General features: G+C 43.6%; 1 protein-coding gene across 2 annotated transcripts in view; it reads right to left on the bottom strand.

The window, feature by feature from the left end:
• The window catches only part of plpp3 (phospholipid phosphatase 3), a 38,925-nt gene that overhangs the window by 9,627 nt on the left and 11,250 nt on the right, over window positions 1-18,048 (bottom strand). Inside the window, exons 2-5 of one of the 2 annotated variants that reach the window (XM_042482922.2) lie at window positions 10,085-10,239; window positions 6,540-6,632; window positions 5,426-5,613; window positions 5,277-5,334 (exon numbers count right to left, since the gene is read on the bottom strand). In XM_042482922.2, the coding sequence (XP_042338856.1) occupies window positions 5,277-5,334; window positions 5,426-5,613; window positions 6,540-6,632; window positions 10,085-10,239 (494 nt within the window). Of the gene's footprint in view, window positions 1-5,276; window positions 5,335-5,425; window positions 5,614-6,539; window positions 6,633-9,550; window positions 9,709-10,084; window positions 10,240-18,048 lie in introns of both variants that reach the window. The other variant, XM_042482916.2, reaches the window with a different exon arrangement.

Raw genomic sequence — 18,048 nt, 5'->3', positions numbered from 1 at the left:
CAGATTTTTTTTAAGTGGGGTTTTAAGGGGAGCTTATCTACTGTATATAATAAACTGACTATGGATGTCAGTCGGCACGCCCCCAGTTTGGAGAAGCAGGCTGGAGTAAGATGTCGAAACTAAGTAATCTACTGCCGTGGGTGGGGGCCAGCAACAAAACATATTTTATCCACCTATAAAAAACAATATTGCTTTAAGGGTATGCTATATTAAGAGTATTCTGGCCACTTAACTTTTCCATTAGCAAAATTACAATAACTAATTTTAGCTCACTGGACACTGGAGCTGTTGGTCTGCTGCTGCTTCGATCAGTTACTTTCTTTGTTTTATTGTGTGACTTTGGTGAATCTGAACTACCCTTTGAAACGCTTAAGTCACAAAATAACTTTTTGAGGCTGTGGTAGACCAGCAGCTCCTGTGTTCAGTGATGGCAAATTACTGTTTTTCACAGTGTGGTTTTGACGAGAGCAAAATAACAGCTTCATTTTCTGGTTGGAAGCCATGCCTGACAGAAAGGTGAAGCAATGAAAATAGAAAATAAAAAGAAGACATTTTGCTGCTGACCCGTCCATAGCAGTGCATTGCTTAGCTTCCTTGTCAGACTCCAGCCTGCTTTTCCAAACTGTGGGCGTGCCAACTTACATCTATTATCTGTCTATGGATAAGTACCCCATACTACCACACCAAACTATCCCTTTAACAAGACTTTTCTGAGAGTGTATATGATGTAAAACATGCACCCCTAACGTGGTTGTCACTCCTCGCCATTGCCAATAATGACCTACACACACCGGCCTGTACACCTGCAGCGTGTGTTAGTGTGTATTATTACTGTCTGAGAGGTCTAGACTGAATCAAAGTGGGCAGGCTGTCTAAAGCCGCAAAGAAACACATAATCTCTTCCACAACACACACACACATTTGACTGCCTGAGACCCGGACATGACTGATTCATGGTTCAACATCCCAGCTGTGAAAACAGCACAACCACAGCGAGCCACTGGAATACACACACACACACACACGCATATATACACTACCATGAACATTTCAGCACTTTGTGGGGATGAACTCTCTACCCTCTATCAGAGTAAATACAAGACAAAGCGGATGCACCCCCGACTCTGCCCGCAGCCAAAAACCATCTTCTAGGTCATGATAAAGACGGAGAAGAGCCAAAACAGGAAGTCCAAGGTCACTTTGAGTCGCTCTTACAAGTTCGAATACATGCGGTCTCTCTCAGCCCAGGTCCGTTAGACATCCTGTCTTTCTGCACCACTCATACCCTCAACTTCCTGTCTCTCACACCCAGAGACAGCGGGCCAGGAAGGGCTGGCCAGCCAAGGTCTACCCAACCCACACCTATAGACTTGTGTCTTATAATCAACCGGGCTAACAATACATACAGGCAGCCGCAGTGCCTCCCAGCAACCCCCGTCCGCAACAAGCTCCTGTAGGTGTGGACGAAAAGCTCCCTCACACTTCCTCTACGACACTATATCATTGTTCTTCTGCTCGCTGATGCAGAGGAAGCGATCCCTCCCATCCCTTCCAGTCTTCACCTCCCTGGCCGGGATGTTTAGTCTTCAGGTTTCCTCCGCTGAGGTTCTCAGGTAGCGGGCGAGGAATGCTGATAAGTACTTTTATCTGATGTCCTGAACGCAACATCCAAAACTTCTCAATTTTAAGCAAGTATTGATGGAGGCTGAAGGAGAAAGAATGAACCAAAAGAAATAGTTACAGTGCCCAGCAGAACTTTGCCCTATTTGACTGGATGACTGTGAGTAAACCAAAATAACCCATGCAATCCTGATTCAGCATGCACAAATTTATTCCTAAGTAATTTTTTTTAGTTCAAGAAAACTGATGTTCCAGATTTCAAAGGGTAATGACCTTCTACAATCTCAAAATGGATTTTTGTCTCCTCTGTGAATTGGACTCAGATTTAAATAGACTGAGGCACTTGCCTTTCTGACCCTAGCTGTCCTCCCATAAAATTTGTTGTGTGTCCTAAATACTTAGATCTAAGGAAAACAACAATAAAACACAACAACAAAAGGAGTCCCAGCAGATTCCCATGACAGATGGAGACAAGAGCGACACAAAGTCTGGTGGTTTCTAAAGGAATCCAGCTCATTCCACAGAGATCTTCTCCCTCTGTTCCTCGCTGTGACTCAGTGTTCAATAACAGAAAACACACAACAAAGTGAGAAAGAATGAGAGCGGGGGCTCGTTTTACATGCCAGCCCCTTTCCCATCCTCTCTTCCGGTTCACACCATGCTGTGAGACTGAAGCAGAGCGGTGGTTGAGACTGCTTTGATCACAAACAAACATATTTGTTTTATTTAACCAAAATGCTATCTGCCTCTGTGGCAGCAGGCACAAACAACCAACAGTTCTTTGCTACTTGATGGTGTGTGTGAACGTTAGACAAAACAAAAGATAGCTCAGTAGGACGCATGAGTGCACACACACGCTTTTTCTTTGCGGCTGCGGTGGAGCTGCACGCCGTGTTGTGTTTTCTGTGCCACTTATCTGTGTGCCATCTCAGAGGAAAGTGGCGCTGTGAAGTCGCAGCTCAAAACCACATCAGACACAGAAGCAGCGCTCAGAAGTGCATGGCAGGAAATGAAGTGCTTCAAAATCAAAGACTGACAATTAGCAGATGACTGAGGGGGACTGTGGGAGGGAGAGCGAGGCGACAGCCACACTGTGGAAATGACACTTTCACTCTGGCGAGCAACGAGAGACAAAAACCCAAGGGGAAAGACCCAAGAAAGAGAGGATCCATATTTGACTGTCTAGTGCAGAAATAAATGGTTGATTTATTGATTATTACTATGAATGATCTGTCATTTCAAGAGCAGACTGACACTTTGAAATACACATTCATTTCTTAACAAGAGTTAGATGAGAAGATCAATACCACTCTCACTTTTAAAGGAAAATGGAAATACTGATTATATCATGCCTCCTCCGCTAACAATTAAACCTGCAGTCGTTATCTGTCTTCATGTTATATAAGCCTCTTTTACTCTGCAGCATCAGGCTGCCTTGCCATTCTGTATAACAGGTATGATTGCAGAAATGGGGCGACAGAGTTGTCTCGCCTTTAAGCCACCGCGGGAGGTAGTAACAGCACTGAAATGGTGTCTATATTAACAGGACAGCCAGCAGAATGGAACCATGGGACCATGGTTTTGATGACATGTCTGGATTTCCCACACATTTATTTATTTGTGGAGGTCCCCCACAACTAAATCATCTGCAGCCACAAATAGATTTCTGGAGCTGGACCGGTTATAAGGAATTCTCTTTGAATATATAAACTGTTTGGTTATTAGTAGCACAGAGCGCAGAGACGGCACAGCAGAATGTCGGGTGCATTCAAACTGAAACTTAACCTTTGATTATGCCGTGTCTAAAACTTTACTTTCACTTAAAAACATCTGCAAACAGCTTCTCACATCCATTGATGTTATCTGAACAGCTGTGAACGGATAAACAGATCAATTATCTATCCCGCAAGCGATAAACTGCTGTGGAGAAAAAATAGAACTCATAGTGAGCTCTGCCTGCTGTACTGTTAGCGGCTGCCAGTGTCCACAAATGGGAAAACAATCAGATTTTGTGACTCTTTGTCCTCCCAGCAGGGGACAAGATCACCCATCATATACCAGAGAAGGTAAATGATTGTTATTGCCATGTCAATGCCATTGTCACTGCATAGAAAGCGCTGCCTACAAATATGTTATATGTAATGCTAAAGGCAGACGCTATTGTGTAATAGACATGCCCATCGTGCCTCTTTTGGTTCCACAATGCCTGTATGCTGTCTAAAATCACACACTAGAGCTGCATGTTGCTGCCGTCATCTGGTTCTGTGTAAAAATGCAAAAGAGGCTCAAAGAAGGGAGTTCGTAGCGGCCCTACAGCACGATCCTTGTGAAAAAATGGCTAGTGGTCGATGCATCGATTATTCCATTATAATATTATTTCAATGAATTATATGTCATTTAAAGGAACACTTTGACACTATTGGATTCGATGTCTTAGTGAGTTAGATCAGAAGATCACAACCACTCTCCCTTTTAATTCCTAATAACAATACTGATTACAAATGCATCTGCAGCTAGCAATTAAAGTTCCAGCAACTATCAGGTTCCATTGATTTGACTTTACTCTTTAGGAGGACATATGAGTAACGCCAGAATATTTCTTTTGAGGAGAGTTCAAGAGTGGGAGGTTCTGTGAGTAAAAACATAATGTCACATGACTGGTTTTCAGCTGGCAAAAACAAAAGAAAAAGTGCCGCAGATTCATTTTTCCACTAGAAATGCCTCCGCAGTGGGCTTTGTTTCAGGCTGTTTTTTTATTCCAAAACATCAGCTACAAACCTCTCCTCCTCTGCGCTCCGTTTCTGTTCCACTGTTTGCACCAGCCTCCTCTGGCTGAGGTCCTGAACTCGCCGCAGCTGGAACACTGGTCTCTGACTAGCGTGTCACACTGTGGTCTGGATGCATCACATGTCCATTCCCTCTCTGCTTTTTTCCTTTGCTTTTTCTTCATCTTTTTTCCTTGGTGTGACCAGAGCTGTAGGTTCACCCAGAGGCTGGGAAATACCCGCAGGAAGCTCTCACTGCGTAACGATGCACTACGACACACTACGACTTCCACTGTCAGCCCGCTGTGAGAACCGAGACCACCCTTTAACCACGCTCGGGCCAGACAGACCCAAAACACTGACTCTCTCCTCCCCTCATTCGAAAATAGGAGGAGACGATTATGGAGCTATAAGCTGACAGTTGTCTTTATGTGTGTGTGTGTGTGTGTGTGTGTGCGTGTGTGTGTGTGTGTGTGTGTGTGTGTGATTAGACTGTTTGAAGCATGAAATGCCTCCAGTGTGCTAAGCCTCACCCAACACCCACAACAGGTGGAGTGAGAGGGACAGACTGAGGGAAAAATGGGAGAGGTTAGGAAGTGCACACGCAGCTGCTCTTAAGAAAACAGGTGGAGCGCATCCATCCATCTCTCGGAGGGGTAAAAAGAAGAATAAAACTCTTCAGAAACTGAAGATAGAGAAGAGGAGGAGGAGACGTGGATAACAACAATGTTTTGTCTTCAGGCGGTAAATCCCTAAATCACAGCCCTGTCTTCTTTCCATGACTCCCTCTGTGATCTGTAAATCATTAGTTTCTGTTTCTCTATGCGAGTGTGTGCTTGCATGAATGTGTGTGTTATAATGTGTGTGTAAGAGAGTTTAATGGTTACTTACAGCCAGGTAGAGCATGGTATACATTGAAAAAGAGGCATGTCCTGAGAAGAAGGATTTCCTGTGGGGTAAAGATGATCTTCAGTCAGTTTTCAGTTTCAGGAGTATTTTTTAATACAGCATATACTTTATATTTTGCTGTTTATACAAACCTGGCCTCCTGTTCATCGCTTTTGTCGCCGGTGCAGTTATAGTTGGTGATGTATCCTGCTGAACAGTTGATGGTGGAGAAATCTGGTCTACACACATCTAAGAAGTGGGGCCTCATACGGCCCACCGACACCTTGGCGATGTCTGTGAACGACTGGCTGACGGCACATCCAAAGAGAAACACACCCATCTGCAGGATCACACATTAATGATTAGACACAATGTAGCTGCCTATTAACTGATCATTAGCAAAGCACTAGGTCGTCGTTTGAGACAAGAGAAAATAACAGGCTTTGCATTTTTTGCCTGTGACTTTTGTTTTTGTGGCTGAAGTGTAAAATCTTGATAACATATTTTACCCGCTGTAACTAGCTAGCTAATTAAGTTAATGTTAGCCTCACACATTGGAAAAGAAGAAGCAGTATTTGGCTGATTAGCAGTCATGGTATGGTTTTTGTACCCTGTGAGTCTCTGTGTGTGTGTGTGTGTGTGTGTGTGTCATAATGGCAAAATGTGATCCTAAAGACACTTACAACCCTCTTCCACCAAAATTAGCATGTGCACTTAGTTTTTTAAAAGTAGGCAAACCAACTAAAAAAAGGTTATAGCCAGTAGACAAGTATGCCTTTCTGTGTGCGTGTTTCTTTGGGGTTTTTTTTGGTGTGTCATGTTCAGTGTTACAGACAGGCCAGCAAACAGGTAAACAGTAAAAAGCAGCATGGATGGGGGCCTGTGAAAACTTAACAGTGGTTACTTCTCTTTATAAATTTCATACTTTTTCAGTCTCTGTTTCAAACTCCATGCATGTCTACAACATACACAATGTCATGCTAAGAGACTGGCAAAAAGTCCTCATTCTCACCACTTGATGACCCATTTAAAAAAAAAGAAATAAATGAACAGAATTGTTTTTATATTGCAGTGCAAACCTATTTAGTCCTAGAGTTATAAATATGATTACAAATGTAAGATCTAACTGGTATTTAATTCTAACATAAACCTGTGCAGAGTTGCTAACCCATTGGACAATCACTGTTTAGCAAAGGGGTTTAGCCAATAGCCAATTACGTATGCGATATCCTGAACACGTAAAAAGCACACTTATGGAGAGCTGACCTGCTTGTAGAGGGCTGCGACATAGGGATTTCCGACGAAAGACTTGGTTCCCTCGTGTAGTTGGTGAATCCTGAAGCATTCTCCAATCACAATCTAAAAAAAGGAATGTGTGTTTTAGATAAACAGATGACACTGATCATAAATATAAGACAAATCCTATAGCTATGTGATGCTGCTCAATACTATAATTTTACAGTAGATTTAAATGCAAATAACCATGAAGTATGATAATGTTTGAGTTTGTATCATGCAGGAAGTCTAATTTAATTCCAGAGAATGAGTAGAGAGGATGTGGAAAGGACAGACATGAGACAGAATGAGAAACACACAAAGACAAACACAGAGAATGAGCATGGCCTGCCTTTCCCTCAGGCAGTTTTGTTATGATGTGAGATTAATAATGATCGGTGACGCTCTGCTTTGATGATATGATGGGGCCTTTTAATGTGGCATATGAAGGATAATGAGAAAGTGAAGGCAAGGGAAAAAGAAAACATGAAAACAAACGATCCAGACTGAGTCAATAACTCAGTCAGACTGACCTGACTGACCTAAAAGGAGGATTTATTTAAGGGCAGTGGTCTGCTTTAAGGCTTAAATCGAGTGGGCTAACCTTGAATCCTGCAGTATTCCAGACAGAAGGTTTTAAGTCGTGTTGGGGCCCATGGAAAGACCTCATCTACACTGAGGCGGCTTATACCAAGCCAACCCTCGAGGCACGGACATGTCAATCACATCTGTACCACCTGGGGTATCTGACTGACGGACCGGCTGCTCTCCACAGCTAACCACATCTCCCTTTCCTTCCTCTTTCCACACAAAGCTTCACTCTTCGGCCTACCTTCTCACCCAATCTCTCAGGAAAATATTTACCTGTCCATCTCTGAGTCAGCATTACGGCTTTCAATGTGTGCACATCTGCAGGCTCCTAATACAGATTCATAATGTTTGTGTATTTACATGTATTGTTTGTGTATTGTTAAACACACCTATCCTGCCTGTTGGGTGGTCAGCTGGCAGGCTCACAGCCAGAAGAAACAAACATGGTGGTGTATTAGTGTGTGTGTGCTATTGTCAATGAATTGTTTTGATCTAAGCTTAAGATTAGAACCACAGGAGGCTGATACAGGACAGAGAAGTTTATTTGGGTTGTCGGCATTTGCATTCAAACCTCTCCTCCCCTTCGCCGCCTCTCTGTCTTGGTTTATTGCTGTGTGTCTCTGTGTCGAGGTGCAGAAAGGGCCCATCATGATTATAGCAGATATTTCTGATCAGAGCAAAGTGCTCAGTAGGTGCCTCAAGGGTTTATTTGGATCGTCACTGAAGTCTGTCTCGCTATGGCTAACTGTGTTTCTCACAGTGGACAAGCGGCCTGTCAGACATGGATACGTCTGACCAGCAGGACTGCTGGGATTTCCCTCACAGTGAGGATAAACAAGAGGCCCAACTGGATGTATGTGCATGTATATGTGTGCATATATACGTGTGTGCGCCTGCAAGAGCGAGCGTGCATGTGTGTTAAAGGAATGGTGTCGGCATGGCAGCAGACGCCACTAATGAAACACAGCTGTGTGAGACACGCCAGCTTTGCCCACACGTGAACATGTGAGGGAACTAACTAACAGTCTCCTGGTTCCAATAAGCAGAAGAGCTGAGCTGGTACGGCGTTAGTGTGTGTGCCCACCAAGCTATACGACATCTCAGTCTGGGAACTGATGAGGGGGCTGTGCCGCAAAGAGTCTGAAGGCTGTAAAGATCATCTAGACCCGTGATACTCAATTTACAGCCGGCGGGGCTAATCTGGCCCCAGATAGGATGCCGCACGGACCCAAACCAATTTTTAATTCACAATAAAAGTAAAATGATTCACACTGGGAATTGTTTTTGTACTTTTAGTATACATAGGGTCCCATAGTACATAAAACAGCATCAAAATAGAGCTTTATTTTATAATAACGTGCCACTGAAGGATCCTGTTTTCCAAAACTAAGTCCTATCTAAGCCCCTAATGTCCTAAAATCCACAAAACTTCCTTAAATCCTAGAAACATCCTAAAATCATCGAAATGTCCTAAAAGTTGAGAAATAATCTAAAATCCTAGCAATCCCACAATCTGAAAAAGTTCTAAAATGCTAGAAACGTTCCAAAAATGACCTAAAATCCTTGAAATATCCTAGACTCCAAGAAATATCCTCAATTTCTAGAAATGTTCTAAAATTAAAGAAACGTCCTGAAATGAAATCCTAAAAAACATGTCCTGCAATCCTAGAAATGGGGCTGCTGCCCATCATTTTGCAAAAGTGGCCCCCAAGCAAAGCAGGTTGAGTCTTCCTGATCTAGACTGACCACATGGCACTAATTGACACACACATACTGCACCACATTTCGCCGTCACATATTTCCACTAACTCTGACATCCTCCGCTCTAAAGTGCTAGTACTGAAGTGGAGCCATTCCCTCTCTGGAGCAATGAGGACTTTATCCTGTTGCTAACTAGCGAGATGCCTCAGGCTATCAGCGAGGCACGGCGGGCATGGGAGAGAGCGCTGACACATTCACCCGAAGTCATGTGCGGGGCGGAGAGGGCACGGAGTCAGGGTGCAGGAATACGAGTGGGAGGTATGAGAATGGACAAGGGGCTCGTAAAAATCTCTTTGGTCATTGGCATGCATGCGTCAGCCCACACACAACTGTGGCCTGGGGAGCCTCTCGCCACCCCTGACTCGTTTAGTGAAGTAATAAAAACAGGCCGTCACAAATGGCTGAGATGACTCAAAGTTGATACGGAAGAAGAAATTATGACGAAGGAAACATTAAAGGATGAAAGGGTAGGACATGTAGAGCACATTGATAGCAAAAGACTGGAGTGTTTTAGAAAACGCTGCATGATAGGAAATCACTCAAACTTTTAAATTCAGGGGTTATGTTAGTGAGGCTAATCGTATCTAAGAGTTAAAAAAGAATTTAAATTAAAAAGCAGCAAACAAAGGGAGGTGTAAAGGTCGACTTACAGAGAAGATGGCAATAAGAATGCCAACACCGCAAAGCATGGCATCGCTAATGGTGTCTCCCTCTTTTCGGGGGTAGCGGATGGACTCGTCCGAACAGTAAAACCCGCGCTGGTACGGCTTTATGGTGCTAGTCTCAATGATCAGGAAAGGCAGGCTAGCTACAAAAGACACAAGGAAAGAGCCAAGAGAGAGAAAGACAGGAAGAGGGAGAGAAGAAAGAAAAAGCACCAGGTCAGTGACACGGACATAAACAGGAGAGAACGGGGGGAGCACAAGGAGCACCCTGGCACCAGGGGATCATGGGATATGGCAGAAGTGGGTGTGGCTCTAGGCTGGCATGTATGGTCGGCTTAGAGGAGTGATGGAGTACTAAAATCAAATGATCATAAATGACTAATTATGACTTCCAAATACATCAAATTTTCACTTCGTCACAGCCACCAACATGATCCAGCGGCCCTCCCTGTTTCTGCCTTCAGTGTTCCCCAAGACCGAGCGCTCTTTGTGGTTTTTCTTGAGGGGGGGGGGACTTACGGACACCGCGGGCAGTGTCAAGCCAACAGAAGTGAGCACTGAGGAGGAGACGGTGCTCTTCTTGTAGGGGTATCTCAGGCTGGAGTCACTGCAGTAGAGACCCCGCTGGTATGGACGAATAGCGGTACGGTGCAGAACCAGGCTGGGCAGCATAGCTACACACACACACACACATACATGAATGGATGTATGAATCCATGCGCACGCAGACACACCGAACACAAGGACTCATATCGCAACATATAGCAAACCTCACTTACCTGTAAGCTGGAAGAAAAAAAATCACATTAAAGCGAACATTAACAGAGCTTCACAGGTGTGTGTGAGCTAATGCCAACATTAATCAGGATGTTTACTCAGCAAACCTCCTCCTGTTGCTCCTGTTGACCGTGTGACACCAGGAGCGTTATTCTTTAGCATTACCCCCCTCCTGACAAAGCAAATACACACTGACATTCAGGACTACGGGTCCATTACTGGACACAAAAGAAACCCACCAACATGATGACTATGTCAATACATCGGGGGAACTTTAGTGTTGTGGACTGGAGTGCCATTCCAGGTGGAGTGCTGAAAAGTTAGGGTCGGCCCCTGGATGTCGAAGATTCAAATCATCAGTTTGAGAACCCTTAGTCAACTGAGATTCTTCAAGTCAAACAGGTTATTTTGTTTCGTTGTCAGTCACTGTGCCGTGTACTACTGGGAACATTTCGATTCCCAAATTTGGAGATTTTGAGATAACGCTATCGTCTGCCTGCTCCTTATAAACGGTGAATTTACCGCTCACAGCAACTTAGTACAATACAGTCTGGCTTTTGTTTGATATCTAGTTGCTGCAATACACGTTGCTGCACATTTCCAGTTTGTGGTTAACCCTTCAACCTCTCAAACTCTATATGGAAAAAGAGGAATGAACAGTCGAACTTTTTTATTGAACAGCAAAATCCAAAAAACAGCTAACATTGTTTATGTTTATGTTTATGTTTATTGAGGATCCCCATTAGCCGACGCACAAACGCCAGGCTAGTCTTCCTGGGGTCCATTGTGACAAAATACAGGTTTTGTACGCATAAAACAATGATATACGGCATTTTAAATACTGATTTTTGAGGTTGGTAGACAGATATTATCGTGTTTCGATGCTTGATATGTTATTATTATTGCTGTGCAAAGGAGCTGACATTATTACACTGGAGCTAAACCTGAAAATAAATGACTGATTGCACGTAGTTGGCGATAATTGTTTTGTGACAGCATCGTTCCAGTGCAAAGGAAGAGAGGAGAGAAAGAAACAAGCACATTTCCGTAAAAAAGAGTGATAGCAACCAAGCTTGGAAAATTTGGTGTATTGGTTGACACAGATAGGCTAGCAGTTTCCCTCTGTTTCCAGTCTTTATGCTAAGCTAAGCTAAGTGGCTGCTGGCAGTATCCACTCTACAAACATGAGAGTGATATCAATGTTCTCATCTCATGACAAAAAAACGAATCTCCAAACTTCCCACAGCCTTCACGAGGATCTGGAGGGGCTTGATCCAACAACCTTAACAACAGACAAGTTGAAAGCAGCGCTAGTTCAATTCACACCCACACTCTAATTCTAATGCAGGAGAAAATAAACACATATCTCTAAATCAAAGCACTACAAATACAGGCGTGCAAACTCTGGCTGGGACTTTCAAAGTTTTCCTTTAGGGATTTTAAAATGTGTGAATACCAAGAAAAACACAACTAAGCCCACCCAACTCTGGAACATTTTTCACATGAGAGCATGTTTGGCGTGTGTGCGTATGGCCATAGTAGCTCATAAATAGTGGGGGCTCAAGACACGAAGGCGTCCTGAAGACCCGCACACTGACACACCAACATATACATTCAACATCAGACTGCACAGAAACTGTTCCCACATGCGGTCCGTGTGGTTAGCTCACATCACAGGGATTTTTGACATTTGGGTCAAAGTCAGAAATCTGCTCATGAATGTTCCTAATGCGGCTGAGAACCGCGGCTGTTGTCTCACCAGTGACGGGGATCAGGAAGATTGTGTTACTGGTCTGTGCTGAAAAACAGCACTCACCAGTAACCATTCGCATGGACTTCTTAAAGACCTCAAAGCACACTTTCTTATGCATTCTTGTGGACACACACTCAAGGCTCTCACAGGCTCTTTAGCACCAGCACAGTGACATCTGCTCCCACTTGAAAGAAGAAAGTGTTGTCTCAGGTGTCAACGAGTCTATGTCCACACTAATATGACTAAATAGGAAAAATGTGCTGTTTTTCTTCTTTTTTTGCATTAATGTATGTGGTGGTGGTTTATGACCACAGGAAATTAAGCTGTCTCCAAAAAATGAAGCTTTTTTCAAAAACGTTTTGAGGTTAAGAACGAACCTCACGGGCCCTGATACACCAAGCCGAGGGTCAGTTATTTGGGCAGTGTCGGTAAGCATCTAACTGCATTAGTTTTTGCTGTGTAGTCTGCCTTTTGTCGCCTGTTTATTTGACAAACCAAACATCTTAAACTTGAAAGTCAGAGACTCAAATCAGTCGGAGGCCCTCATTCAACTGAGATTGTTTCAGGTCGAGCAGTTGTTTGCAGATAAATTCCCCATTATTGGCACTTCAGTTTAGCATACAGGAAGAGAAACAGAGGTGAGGAAAGTAAACAACAACACCAACAACAACTATATTAGATTATTTATTTTGCTGTTAAGCTTTTTAGCGAAACGTGTCCTGATGGTTTGTGTAATTGTTCACAGTAATTTGTTCTTTCAACATGGGATTATGTTGTTAATGTGCTAACTTGATCGATCTTGATCATCTTCCAGTTTCCCTTTTTGAATGATGATTACAGACGACTACTATCTGCTGGTACGGACGGGTATTTCCTTTTACGCAGGCACAGAACAAAATGCTAGTTGGCCCGTTGGCTGTGGTCTTTGCGATGTGCTCACATGCAACTTTTTGGCTGTAACGCGGGCGACGTGGGGTAGCGCAGCAGGGGCCTTTAGTCGCATCGAGTTCTCTGAGGTTGTTTTGGCGTGTCTGGACCTTAATGGAAGCAGACGGTCTCTCTTTCCAGTGTGTGGCAGAGGGCAGCAGCAGACGGGATGGCCGCTGAAGTAGACACCTGCACAAACAGGGTGCAGCGCCAGGGCCGGACAGGCTGCTGGTGGGCCCACACAGGGCTGGGCTGGGCTTTGGTGAATGTCTGAGAGCCGCAATGTCCACACAACAGGCAGGGTTAGCTCTGGGTGAGCCTGTTCACACAGAATCACAGGGGCAATGTGCGTGTCTGTTTTCTGTCTTGAGGCGTAGTGCCTCTATGAACTAACTTGGGTACAGTTTATACCTTAAACACAGAGAGAAGCTCCACGTATTAAGTCCATGAACAAAATGAGTTGTGTTGGGTAAACACTCAGCGGGGGAAAACAACTTATTCTGAAGTCGGATCATGCTTTCTCTTAATGCCAAACTCTGTTTTTCCATTTTCTCCTTCTCCTTCCCTCTTTCCTTCTTCAACCCTCCAACTCTGGCCTACTTGTGGAGGGGGGATTCACATGCTAATGAGGAGAAGTGAAAGGAGGTCATGGGCTTAACAGACATGGGAAACACACACACACACACACACACACACACACACACGCAAACCAGTGCTTAAAGGCTAAACCGATCGGAGAACGACATGGGAAAATCAGTAGCTAACCAGCTGAAGGACAGAAAGAGGAAAGTGAGAGCGAGCGATTGAGCACCTCAAAACAATCTATTGAGAATTTATGAAAGCCTCTCTGTCCACACGCTGCCCAGACTTCAGAAGCCAAGCTGTTTTGTGCTGGCCCCCCATGCCAACTCCCTGAAAACAGCCTGGTATGTGGGCATACCACAATCACTTCATGAACCTCTCGGCACAAGCTAAAACTCACTCTAACCCTCACAGCCCATCTGAGCCTCGTCTGCAAACAGCAGTGTGAAGAAATATGACCTCTTTAATGGCAGAGGGATAAAGAGCGGGTGACCTTCACAGGGCCCCGCTGACCCAGAGAGAGAGGAAGAGAGAGGAGGGGGAGTGTCGGAGGAGGGAGAGATAAAAACAGAGTGCGGAGAGAGAGAAAGAGGTGGGCTGGGCTGTTGGCAAAGGCCTGCGGTGCGTCAGTGAATTAAAAAACAACTATTTTACAAGCTCTGTCATGAGGTCAGCGATGCCTGAGATTCTCAAACCTTCACTGGAGGAGGAGAAACACCTGTTCTGCTTACAAACTTTACTTCCACAGAGGAAACTAAACACAGGGTTCCCACGCATTTTCATGGACAAAATTTCAAAACTTTAAAGGAATGCATGATAATTATATAATATTTTCTTGCCATACTTGCCCAGCATTTTTTATACATGACAGATTCATACTCTGTTCAAACATAATTGACGCAAGCTGGCATACAAAAGGGAGATATGGAATTTGGGGAGAAAATGAAGAATCACCGGTGATTATAAACAAAAGTCACACACTGATGCAAATCGGAGCGATTACATCGACAGCAAAGGAAAATGAACGTGGAAGGTTATCCACCAAAGATTACAACAATTTTATTACGCACGACAAAATTCCTCAACTTTGTTAAAACTTTTGATTTTTACTAATTCCATGCCTTTTCCAGTCCTGAAAATGTGATTGCCATTACCATTCCATGTCTTTTCCAGGTTTCCCATAACTGTGATAACTCTTTAAATACACATTCTCACGTTATGTCAAACTATTTTCACCTCTTTTTTTATGTTTTTGCATTCCTGGAGAAGTTTTGTGTTCCGAGCTTTTAGAGCCAATGAGCCGCTGAGCTGCTTTTCAACAGCACAGAAAGGCGTCTGAGAATAACTGGAGCCTAAAAACCCTTTAAATCTAGAGAAGGAGAAAGAATGGGGAATGCAGCAGGAGAAAAAAACACATCCGAAGTGGGTGGCTTGGCGAATTTGGGGAACAGTTCTATTTGTCTTATCAGATCCTGTCATGCATTTCTCTCTTTGAGCATATGAGGAAAACCACTGCAGACCACTAAAGACTACTGAGCTCAGGTCACATAGAGAGAGAGAGAGTGTGTGTGAAAGAGGAGAGAGAGAGAGGTATTTCTTTGGCTGGTTGAATCAGTGTTTATATGCAGAGGTCATAGCAGGGCCTACTGTGTGTGTGTGTGTGTGTGTGTGCGTGTGTGTGTGTGTGTGCTGAACTTATTTTCCATCTGTAAATCCACTCACATGTTCACACTCCACTGCAAGGTAGACATGGTGGTATGTTTGCGTTTGTTGATATATGCTGTGCGTGCACATGTTTAGAAGTTTAAAGGTTTAGTGCCGGGACATTCAAATTTGCTAAAAGACATAAGCCCCATACATATATTTATTTATGTAGTTTATTTGATAGTAACAATGTGAACTGACATAGTACAACTTCCACCTGTTACAAACAGGCTCTCCTGGAATGATAAAATTGTTTGTAGACTGTGTTATGCATATTTCTAGGAATTTAGGATGTTTCTAGGATTGATTATGGGCCATCTGCCACCCTATCACAGGCCAGATGTGGCCCATGGACAATAAATTAAGTAAGTAAGTTGAATTTAGCTCTAAAGCCAATTAATTGGGCACGAGCTGTATATTCTCTCTCACACAATCAAATGTGACACTTACTCTCTCACACACATACAAACACACAAAGCAAGCTACATTTATGAAGTTAAAGGTCCAGTTTTGGCAGAAATTAAATATAATTTTCATAACTGTGATTTCATCAGTGTATACTCAGCTGACAATTAGAATTGCTGTGTTTTTGTTAGAATTAGCCATTTTCATCTACATATGGAGCGGACCCTCTTCTCTAAATAGGGCCACCGCCACTAGATGCCACTAAATCTTACACACTGGACCTTTATATGTATAGCTGTAGGTGTGTGAGTGCGTATGCACGCATTTGTTTGTGTGAGAAAGAGATTATCCAGCCAGCACTCGTTTGATTGGATTTGGAGTTAAATTTGGTATAGCGAGTTGGCACTTAGATTAGCAGGACTAAAGCGATTCAGTCTGATTTTTACATTCCCCACAGACTTAAAGGAAAGCAATGTGTTTCTTTTATCAGCTTGCTTCAGTTAAAACAAGTGAAGATTTGCATTTTCTTGCATTTCAGCAGCACTCATTGAATATCAAGCCCGTAGTTCCTCTGTCTTGCAGGGTTAGGATCAGCGATCTATTATTTTCTCTCATAAGACCGACTGTACTTGCCAGAACAGGACACAATAACTATTCTTAAGGCAGCTAAATCTCTGCGTCGTTCAAAAGGTTAATTCCCCTTGACATGGCACTAATGACCCTGTAGATCAACACCTGCGTGCCTCCTGAGACTATAGTGGCAAGCTTCCAGTTCTCCCATGACTCCCTCGCTCTTCTTTCTGTGTCTCTATTGACATTTTAATGAGCTTTCATGGCTTTCAGGAGCAGAATTAGAATGATATCGTGATTATGGGGAGCGAGCTGGAGTGTCAGCAGTCAGTGTGAGAGGTGAATGGGAGGCGGAGCGCGGCAGAGGAAGAGGTATTGTGGCGTGCTCTAATGGAGGATTTCCTCCTCCTGTCTCTCAAGCACAACATGTGACCCGTCCTGACAAGGAGTGGGACCAAGAATTCAGAGGAAGGTTAGACAGGGCGGAGACCAAAGGGGACTGGACTCCATAGACGGACCAGTCAATCAATCAGACTTTGTCTTCTCTTTTTCTATGAATTTTCTCACAGCGCTACAACTATTTTCTGACATTAGTTGCAACCAAGGACTATTACAAGCCAAATACAAAAAGGATGTTTAAAAAACACATTCCCATCTTTAATCCCTTTACATAACATCATCTCAAGGAGGAGACACTTCTCTCTAACAAACCATGAAACAGCCTGATCTTTGTCTGTGTTGTTATGACACCTGGCTCATGTGTACAGATCCATTACCTTCACTTGTCTATTTCAGACCAATCCCAGTCTCTTGAGGAAACCTTTGACACACTTCTATCTATTAGTACTAGCTCCACATCGACACACACCCTGCAACATAACCTGTCGCTAAAGGACACTCTAAAGTAGCCTAAAAAGAAGTATGCAAAGACATTATGTTGTGGTTATTCGATATGTGTGTGACTGTGTGTGTGTGTGTGTAGAGAGGGAGAGACAAACAGAGAGTGTGTCCTTGTTCAATTACTTGCATTAGCAGAGCCTGATAGTCCATTAATGCTCTCTTCCAGCAACAAGTCCCAGTGTAATTGCATTGTGTGTGTGAGTAGTGTGAGCGTGTGTGTTGTTTGACTGTGTCTGACAAGAACAAGGGATCAGAGAGAATGAGTGGCTCAGCGCCAGGTCCGCTTGTTGGTGGACATTGTTCTGCCAAAGCGAGGGCAGGTGAGCAGGGAGCTGGCTCAGTGGCAACAGCATGTGGGGAGAAATATTTGGGAAGGTTTCTATGGAGATATTTTATATATAGCACATGTTAATAGTATAGTTCAGATCTTTTGAAGAAGGTTTCTATGAGGAATTTATCCACAGTCAGTGTATCAAATACAGTAGATGATGGCCAGCATGTCCCCATTTTGGAGAAGCAGACATGAGTACTGACACAGAAGCCACGCAGTGTACTGCTTGGGGGGGGGGGCTCCACTGAGAAAAACAGTAATTTTACCTCACTGAACACAGGAGCTGCTGGTCTCCTGCTGACTTGATCAGTTTGATTGTTTGTTATTGTGTGACTTTGGTGAATCAGAACTAACACTGTTTAAAAGTCACACAATAACACAAACAGTCTACCTAACAGCTCCCATGTCCAGCAACGTTAAATGACTGCTTTTCCACAGTGGAGTCTGGCTTTGAAGACAGCATTTCAACAGCTTCAGTTCTTTGTTGGAAATCGTTAATGTCAAGTTGAAGTGGTGAAAATATACTAAATATAG

The sequence above is a fragment of the Plectropomus leopardus genome, chromosome 5 (genome assembly GCF_026936395.1).
Source record: "Plectropomus leopardus strain MGB_pleo_1.0 chromosome 5, ASM2693639v1, whole genome shotgun sequence".
NCBI classification, from domain to species: Eukaryota; Metazoa; Chordata; class Actinopteri; order Perciformes; family Serranidae; genus Plectropomus; species Plectropomus leopardus.
This window is presented reverse-complemented; position numbering and strand designations above follow the sequence as displayed.